Genomic DNA, 10497 nt, shown 5'->3' with positions numbered 1-10497 from the left:
ACAGTTAAATTCAGCAGCTGTTAAACATCTATTAGTACCTTAGGCTGCACTTCCGTGCCTAACAACCATACCTCCTAACTTCTTAGCATAAGAATTTTGGACACAGGCCCACAATCATGGACAGACTAGGTACTGCGCTTACAAACTTACAAAGTTGACAAAATAACAGGTTTTGCATTAAAATTTATTTTCTGAAGCACATGAAGTCTGAAACTCAAATGTCTGATAATTTAGTGACTCCAATCCTCAACAATTTCCCAGAAAAATTTTTTTTTTTGAGAAACAAACCAAAAATATGAGGCAAAAATGTTGACATTCTGCAAAATTCTGGGCAGCTAAGAGGTATGCCCACAACATATGCATGCACTGCAAAACATCAATGCTATCCTTACGTCACACAGAATTCTACCTATCCCTGCTAAGCCAATGAAAAAGAACACTGGTACTTCCTTAGGTAGTCTCAAACACAATCACATTTCTTTAAATTTCATGTCAGCCAGCCCTTCCTACATCTTCAGCAGTTAATAATGTCTTGTCTACCAACTGCCAATTTGGAAAGCAAGCTACAGATGAGGCAAGAACTTTATGTTTCCACAATGAAAACAAATTGAACAAGAACGGCAATGTATTTCCAGTTTAGACACCTACCATAATATTTTTTCCTTTCCTAATCCATATGAAAACTTGTCTTGTACACTTTGACCTCATCTGCAATAACAAAACAGACTCCCTTAGCTTACTTCATTTTGCCTCTGTGGTTTTCTGAACTTTAAATATTAATTTTACCTCACATTCTCTTTTATAATAAACACTGTCTGTCCCTTTCCTACCTATCTGACATTTCCCAAAAAGTAATACTCTCAAACCAGCTTCCCCAAAGTTATAAACAAACATCTTGGAAAGGCCTAGAATTCCTTTTCTATGCATCTATATTAAAATTCTAATCTACATCTGACAAGCTCCACTGCCTTGTGAAAGTATGCAATTACAAAAAGAAAACTCAGCATCTTCGCTGTGGACTCCTGTGCACCCAACAGTAACTTAAACAAAAAGTTGTAGTTCAGTACAGGTATTCCCAGATCCTACAAGCAAACTGGTGAGCACACTGCCTATATACGCAGTGATAAAACACTAACAGTTAAACAGTAGACCTGTAATGCAAAAATCCATTTAACAAGACAGACTATGGCTCACTTACCTGCCCCTACTACCTGTGCTCGAAGTACTTGGAGGTCTGACTGGTGTATGGGAGTTGGACAAGCCTGGTGAAATTTAAATGAATATATTAACTACACAGATGATACGGATAATGTGCCAAACTTAAAGCAAGCATCCTCTGAGGACATGGCATTAATATTTGTAAACCAAACAGGCAAAATAGATCTAATGAATATTAGAAATTACAAGGAAATGATACAATGCATTCATTCTCTACATCATGGCAGTTAAATTATATATTGGAAAAATTCACAGTAATTAAGCAAACCAAATGATGATACATTACATAAACTGAGATATCTAAATGAAAGACCAACTAGGTACTGTTATATTTCAGTTCATTCAGGTTACATTCTTTGATAGGTAGGCATCTGCATGACACCAAAGACGCAATGAAATCCAATGAGACATTCTCAAAAACATTTTAATATAAAACCAGTACAATAAAGAAATTAAGTACCTGATGCAGTTCCTGGAATTCCTATATATACTCAAAAAGGTATGGCAATCCTAAACTATATTTTATCATTAACACACAGCACAGAGTCTGGCACAAAGCATGACACTGCCAGCAATTAAATTTTGGTCTCCTGCATATCACTTCTGTTTCTGGGGTGGGGTGTGAGACCGTCGCCAAGGAAAAAGGCACTGCAAATGATCTGAAGGACAGCACAAGAAAATTATTCTGCTGAAGACAGAATAAATGCAACAGGATGATAAGCATTCAATGTCAACAGAAATGCATAACTCTACCCTTTATGAAGTAAACCATCCCAACTAATTACCATGATGATAATATGCCCCTAAGAGTCGACCCAGTGGTCAGGGACCTGGGTATACACGTAAACAGTAGCCTTAACTTCAAACACCATGCGTCTGCAGGGGTGAGGATATCCTTTTATGTTGCGCATCTTGTAAGGGCATGGTATCTAGGTCCAAAGAGGTCATTATCCTACTGTACTCAGCCCAATCAATCTGAGTACAATGCTTCCTTCAGTAATTACCTGACAAGGCATATGCAGCAACTAGAGTGATCTGAGATGTTCCATATAAAAAGAATAAAAGATGTAACAAACAAACTTGCCTTACATGTAAAGCGCCTTAAAGCCCTTTTCCAGTCTCAGTCTCCTATGGATTTCTGAGGGGTGATCTATGCCTGGCTTACAAGGCACCTCCCAAACTCCACACTTATAAATCTCCTGCATATTCATAAGTCACACAGTACTCCAAACACATGGTCTAAGGACCAAAACTTTGTCTGTGACTTAAACAGAAGATGCTGGAAACAACACTTGTGTCCCAGAGACTGCCCCTACTACTGAACAGGCTTCCTATCCACATGAAGCTCAGTCTATCTATTACCCAGTTTAAGCTCAACCTACACCAGTGGATGAGGAATAGGAAATTTACATTGGGCCTGGAACCCATGTCTTACGGAGAGAGGTAGCTTATAAATGCCTGGCCTTCAATGTCCTATTTGGATAGAGGACATCATTATTTTGGGAAACTTAGCTACACTTAGAAAGGCCCCTTTGGGTCATTACCTCAGTAATCTATGACAAACCCAATGCAAAGGGCAACTGACAAATACTGCAACAAGAAAATGTTCCAAGACTGAAAAGAAAGAAAAACGAATCAAAAAGTGACCAAGAGTCAGCCAGGAGAACGAGCTGCAAAAAGAAACAAACATTTTCTAACTGATTAAGCACAGAAGTAATTCTCAGAAATTGTGGGATAGAGAAAAAATACTGTTAACCCATACACAAAGTCTGACCAGGATGAAATACAACTCAAAATCAATGCACTACTAGAACAGAAACCCTGTGAAACCAGCGAGTCAAATCTTCATTTTCTTAGGAAGAAATGATTATGGTTAAAATCTTTAAGATCTGATGGGTAACCTGAAAAATGTATTACAGAGATTCTTGGAAACAAAGCTTACAAATGACAGTGGACTTTTTCACTCTAATTCATTAACAAAAGTGATTCACCTCTGTCAGAAGAAGGGTAATGCACATATCCTAGTTCAGAAAGCCAATCAGTAACATATGGGATTGGGTCCATGCAGCTCTGTTCTTCAAGACACTGAAAAAGGGGCAAAGAAGAGTACACAGAAATTCAAAAGTTTTAAGATGGTTACACCAAACCATAACCATAATTTGGACTGAGAGATCATTTGAGCACCTCCTTTGCTGGCTTCAGTGTTTCCCTACAACTTCAGTAAAGTGAAATATATATATATTTGATCCCTATCCCTAAATGCAGTTATGGAAAAATCATCTGACTGACAATGTGTATGCAGGGACCATTGTACCAAGCCTTCGGAACCCAAGTCTTGTAGTCAGTGGAATACGGAAGACTGAGACACATGTTCTTAAGTTCATAAAGCAGCACAGGACTGCTGACTCTGTGAATACACTGGTCTATATCTTCCTAAGAAGCACATGAATTTGAGAGATGCACAACTCTATCAGAGCAGGGATTAACAAACTTGCGAGTACAGTAAAACAGCTTCTAAAAAAGCTGTCTGGTATAAGTTACAAAGTAGGAAAGAATCTGCTGGCACAGTTACCTTAAGTAAAAATGCAGCAGTACATGGGACAAACAAAAACTCAAACTATGATGGCAGGACAAATGCAGTTCTCTCACGCATTAATGTCGCATCATATTAAGCAGGCTGAAAGGCATTAGAAAGACTAAACTTAACTGGCCTCAAGTAATGTGGTGCAACCATTACTTCATTAGCACTCTTCATGAAAAACCTTGATGACTGGATGGGAAATGGGAAATTCACCCCGGGGATCACTTCTGTGGCTCTGCTCGACAGGGGCACAGGAAAATAATTTTCTTGGGTGGCGAAAGCCAGGGTACATTATTTGGCTAGGCTTGTATGGGCCCTAGGGCCGATAGCCTAGTACCTACCTATGAACCAGGACCTTCCCAAATCAGGAAGGGACTCATCAAAATGCATGCCTGAACATTAGAAATCTCACTAGTAAATGAACAAACCTTTATCCTGTAGAATTATGCCTGCAGTGAATATCTACATTAAATATCTCCAAGTAAGCTTAAGAAATAACCCATCACCCAATGCAAATTTGCAGAGCACAGATCACATATGGATAATAAATACTAAGCAGCCATCACTCAACCAGAATGTCCTTGGACCAAGCAAGGAATACAATTATAAACCTGGGTAACCACCTTTACCAGCTAAAACAAGTAATTTAAAAAAAAAACAACTAAATACAAAGTGCCAATGGCAAACTTGCGTACTCTAAATACTAGCATATCTGCACCACCCGTACCTCAGCATCTTCACTTAAGAATCAGGGGCAAAGACAAAAATAGTGATGGACAAATGCCCATAATCGGGGACATTTTGTAATGCAACTCAAACTCATTTAGAAAGTTACCAGAACAGGTTTTGTACCAACATGCACTTTCTGAAGAATAAGCATGTAACTCTAATGTCGGGCATTGTCGACTGACTGCAATCCTTTGTGATTTACCACAAAATCAAAACTTGAGATACAAGACTGAGAAAACTTTTAGGTACACAAGACTTTGCAACAAGTGACACAAACCATTACCCGACATCAGTTTTATCGTTTCCTTCCTGCCCCATCTAAAACCATCTTTACTAGAATGGCTCACCCAGACTCTGCTACACTTTGCTGTGAAGGAAAGGTTAGTTTGCTTTTTATTTGTTGTATTTTGTATTAGTTTATTGTCTTTTTATATTTTAAATACTGTGATTTGTTTTCTTTACCATGTGTTTCACTTGTATTCTGCTTTTAACTGCATATTAAAACTTCAAAAGAGACCAGCTCTGTCTCTTGAGAGTCAGGCAGAAACCCACCCGCCGACCCTGTTACTATTCTGTTCTTAAATACCACTGTCTTTCTAGTTGCCTGCCTCTTACGTTAATTGAACCAAGAAGTAATCCAAACCACAGACAAGGAACAGGATACGCCAACTTCTCAGGAAGGATGCTGCTACAAGAATCCAGTAAAAGCTGTTTATTTAACTTCAGATAGCAAGTAAAAAACGTATAATACCACCAATACTGTTAAACACTACAGAGCAGCAACACTACTGAGTGCTTTTCGTTCTAAAAATGCTAGAACTTCATCAGACAACAACCAGCATTAAAACAAGCTTATTTATAAAGCTGATACATAGCAAATTGATTAATTAGCACCAATTAAAACTGCAGTTAAACACCATAGTTAAAATTCCCTAACTACAACCTATAATAAAAAACTGTGTCCTGTGTTTAAATACAAGAAAATATCCTGTTAATAATGTCTGTTTTAAACAAATAAAACACATCGGAATTCCTTTTAAAATAAGTAAATTGAATTCTACATAATCATACATTCTAAAAGGTGTTGTTAATATTCTGAATAACCCCAAATATTACAAAACAGTACCAGACTAGCAATCCTATAATTATTCCAAAACCTGTACTGCCCCAGGAAAGGGACAATAAAAAGAAATTTTCTGGCATTCCAACAATGGGGAGGAACCAAGGAGGCCAGAATTACAATGGAAATACCTTCAAAAATTTGGAACCAACAACAGAACTAGAAAATCCTGGGTGTTCAAATGAGAGTGACCTCATAGAAGGAGACTTCAATTTTGAAGTACCAAATCAAATATATTTGACAGACAATAATGGCAGTCATAATCAAGCACCCCAAAAAAACTTTCAACGGGGGAGGGGGGGCAACTGGCCACCGAAACGCGGGCAGGGGATGAGTCGCCGGTACAATACCCGGAGCAACAGCAACAACTTCAATTGAACGAAACTGAATTACGTGAAATTTTGAAAAATAGTGGAGAGGACTTTTCTGTATATAATTTCACTGACTGTAAGATTGATCAAGTTTTGATTGACTTGTTTGCTAAGGGCTTGACATTTGTCCCCTCAAGAAAATGTGATATTGTAGAGTTATTAATTGACTAAGTTATTTTTACGTAAACTGAATTTGAACATAATGTTTGGAAGGAACTCTGCAATTGAAAACAATTTAAGGGTGGCCAGTACCTTCAACCCACCACAGAATAATACCCTGAATATGTTTGAGTTTTTATGTGAAAATGAATTCAGGGATATGTTAAAGCACACTAACCAAAATTTACCTAATGTATCTGTTGAAGAGAAAACCTTATAGAACTGTTAAGGAACTTGTCACTTAGATTCATGAAGCCTGACAAGGGAGGGGGTTTGGTAGTGTTTTATAAACACGACTATTCTAACACTATGTTCAAACTTCTAGAGAGCGAAACATATGCCCCTATCAGTAGAAATGAACTAAATCAAGCATACAGTAAAATTAAGATGTACATCAGTGACCTTTTTACTGATGGCCTTATCACCTTAGAGCAACATACTTACTTGTCAATGTTAGCACCAAAAATCCCTAAGATTTTTGGAATTCCAAAGTTACACAAGAGTATGACCAACCCTCCATTTAGGGCCTTAGTAGATGCGAGGCAGTCCATAACATATGCTTGTGCTAAATTAGTGGACAACCTATTGAAAAAATATGTTAACTTGGAAGTTCAAATTTTAAAAGATTCGTGGGCCTTACTTGATCAACTTGAAAACCTAGAATTTGATGAGAGTACCAACTTTTTAACAGTAGATATTGTAAACCTTTACTCCTGTATACCCCATGAATTGGGAATTGAATGGGTAGTAGATTATATCAGCTCAAAAGGTGCAAATACTAATGAAGCTCTATTGATAGAACAACTTCTGGATGTTATTTTAAAAAACAACTTTGTGGCCTTCGAAGACAGGCTGTTTGTAGAGAAAATTGGAGTTGCAATGGGATCACCTGTGGGGTCAAGTTTTGCAAACCTGGCACTAGCCCATTGGGAGACCAACTGTATTTTCAAGAGTGATTGGTTTAAACAAATACAGCTGTATAGAAGGTTCCTTGACGACATCTTTATCTTGTTCAAAGGGAACAGAAACGAGGCTGAAAACTTTGTGAAATTTTTAAATACAACCACTTCGTTTTTGGCCTTTACCTCCAACTTTCAGACAAGTAGGACTAATTTTTTTAGATGTGGACTTAAGGAAGTATAGGTCATCATATGTATCTAAAATATTTAGGAAGGTAACTTATTCAAACAACTTCTTGCACTTTACTAGTATGCACCCCCTCCATCAGAAAAAGGCAGTGGTCAAAGGCCAACTTGTGAGGGCGGCAAGGATGACAACATTACAGGAGGATTTTGAAGACGAATGTAAACTGTTATATCAGATGTTCCAGAGAAGGGAGTACCCTGAAACATTTTTAAACAACATATTTCAGGAAGTCAGGGAGAAAAGGAAAACAGGGTTTTACAACCCTTTGCTGCCCCTACAAACTAATAATGAATTAATTATGGATATTGACAGGGTAGAAGTAAGTCCGCAGTCTAACCTAAATGTCAGTCAACAACTGACTAGTTCAACTAGGGAAACCTATAATCTAAATGCTTTTAGAATAGCATTTACTTTTACATACTGTCCAGAAGCACAAACCATAGGCAAGATAGTGAGAAAGTACTGGAGTTACTTATCAATAGACAAAAGTATCTCCAGTATTCTAAACTTTGACCCAGTAATAACATATAAAAGGCAGAAATTTAAAGCAACTACTTGAAACAAAATCATATAATACAAAAGGGAAGGTAAATAGAGGGACGGAAAAATGTGGTGCTTGTAAACACTGTAAAGTAATAGACACATCAAATTCATTCACCATCAGGTCAGTGAGCTATGAGGTCAAGGGATCCTTTTCATGTACATCTAAAGGGTAGTTTACCTAGCTCAATGCAAGCAATGTCCGACATTCTATGTAGGCAAAACGGGCAGCCGCCTAAAGGACAGAATTTATGAACATGTCTATGCAATAATAAAAAAGAAAAAAGATTCCAATGCATTGGCTAGACATTGTGACACCAACACTGGACATTCTTTTACATTTATGGTTATAGATAGTATTGCCAAGTATAGAGAAGAAAACAAATTTGTTAATGAACTTTTTTTGAAACTAGAGTTAGAGAAAAAAGAGTTAGCATGGCAATTAAGGTTAGCAGCATGTAGGGAGCCAGGAATAAACGAAGCTTGTTCAATTGCTTGTATTTTAAAACTGAAGAACTTACTGAGGTAGTTACCCAACACATCAATAGATAGAAGTACCTATGCATTTATTTAAAAAATATATTTAATGTAAAGGGAAGTGTTAGGTAACATAGTAATAATTATAGGATTGCTAGTCTGGTACTATTTTGTAATATTTGGGGTTATTCAGAATATTAACAACACCTTTTAGAATGTATGATTATGTAGAATTCAATTTACTTATTTTAAAAGGAATTCCAATGTGTTTTATTTGTTTAAAACAGACATTATTAACAGGATATTTTCTTGTATTTAAACACAGGAGACAGTTTTTTATTATAGGTTGTAGTTAGGGAATTTTAACTATGGTGTTTAACTGCAGTTTAAATTGGTGCTAATTAATCAATTTGCTATGTATCAGCTTTATAAATAAGCTTGTTTTAATGCTGGTTGTTGTCTGATGAAGTTCTAGCATTTTTAGAACGAAAAGCACTCAGTAGTGTTGCTGCTCTGTAGTGTTTAACAGTATTGGTGGTATTATACGTTTTTTACTTGCTATCTGAAGTTAAATAAACAGCTTTTAGTGGATTCTTGTAGCAGCATCCTTCCTGAGAAGTTGGCGTATCCTGTTCCTTGTCTGTGCCTCTTACGTTAATTTGACCATATATCTCACTTCCTCTCTGCTTTCACTGGCTTGGGTGAGTAAGCAGAAAATTATAATTTTGTGAAATCACTCCCCTTCAACTATTTAAATGTATTGGCCATCCTACTGTATTCCAAAGTACCAGAATTCAAAAGTGATCACACCCTTTCAATCTATCTTGCTGTTTTAAAAATAGTGACTCCCCACTAAAACTTAACTTTTTAGACAGGTAAAACTTAAGTTACCTACTTTCACATCTACATTCTCTACTGCACACTGCAGTGTTTAGGATAAACCAATTTTTTCATCTTACCCTTAAGCATCCCTGTGACTAGCACTTGCTCTAATACCTACTGGAAAGCCCTAGGAAGCCTTAAACTGATGCAAGCACTCAACTCTCATTATTTATAGAAAAAATACTTATAATTAAGGAGAAATTAATCATAGGCACTAAACAGCTTATAATTGCAAAGTACCTAGCTAAGGGAAGGGAAAACAGCTCCTGTACTTTTCAAAAAAAGTACCAAACCAGGCAGGTCCAAGGGTCAGCTTCCGGTGATTTCTCCTGTCCACCTGGTGAATCTGGGCAAACTGGGGCAATGTAGCAACTGCCTGACGTACAGACAACTCTCTCCTCCTACCACCCAACACTACAACCTGTGAGAGATGCACTTACAAAGCCAAACTGGAAGCAAAGCTCTCTAAACTCAAGATTGTGCTAGACATGTTTTCAAATGCGTCTTGGTCGATCTGACAAATCCTAAACTGCAAAATATCTAAGCGGCATGTAAGCGAATTCTTTTCCTGGGGAAAGAATTCGCTTGACCAATTTGGTACTTTGCCATTTTCGGCACTGTAGTGCGGTCTTGGAGTTGGTATATATAAGTGGGAGGTGGGGTGAAGCCCCCCCCCCACTTAATCTCATGTTTCAATGTGCTTTTTTTTTTTTTTTTTAATTTGTTGGAACAGCGATTTTTTTCCCTTGGAAAAAAACTGCTGTTCTGACAGTTCGGTTTTGTAAGCTTTTGCTTACATGGGGTCGATTAATCACCGTTCACTTACCTAAGCATTCGGTGATCTAATATAACCCGAACTACACCTCAAGCAACACACAGCCCTTCTAAACTCACACCACCAACACCCACTGATAGTGACACTAAATCCACATATGCTGAGGCACTTAACTATAACCTGCCCAAGCAACAAGGACCTCTGAAGCTGAAACGCAAACAAACACCAATCACAACCAAAGTGTCACATAGCTCACAACACCAGTGATACAACCAAACACAGCAACAGCCCCTAAGGCAAGACAACGTACCCAACACTTTAGTCATAGGTGACTTTATAGTCAGGCACACTGATGTCCCACTCACCAGGCTGAACAAGGAGAAAATTACAGTCAGTTGCCTGTCAGGTGCCAGGATCTGCCACATAATGCATGCATTCACGTCACTCCACAACAAGTACAAATATGACTCTGTCACTGTCCATGTTGGAGTGAATGACT

The 10497-nt window shown here is 37.7% G+C and overlaps 1 protein-coding gene across 1 annotated transcript in view; it reads right to left on the bottom strand.

Annotated features, from left to right (window-relative positions):
• Positions 1-10497, bottom strand: part of TRIM33 (tripartite motif containing 33) — a gene marked incomplete in the record, with an annotated part of 2559229 nt that overhangs the window by 240100 nt on the left and 2308632 nt on the right. The window contains 1 exon segment of the mRNA XM_044076157.1: positions 1199-1262. Coding sequence (XP_043932092.1) covers positions 1199-1262 — 64 coding nt within the window.

Source organism: Protopterus annectens, chromosome 7.part0 (genome assembly GCF_019279795.1).
Source record: "Protopterus annectens isolate FY-2018-M chromosome 7.part0, PAN1.0, whole genome shotgun sequence".
Lineage (NCBI taxonomy): Eukaryota > Metazoa > Chordata > Ceratodontiformes > Protopteridae > Protopterus > Protopterus annectens.
The sequence above is the reverse complement of the archived record's forward strand: the minus strand, read 5'-3'. Positions and strand labels throughout refer to the sequence as shown.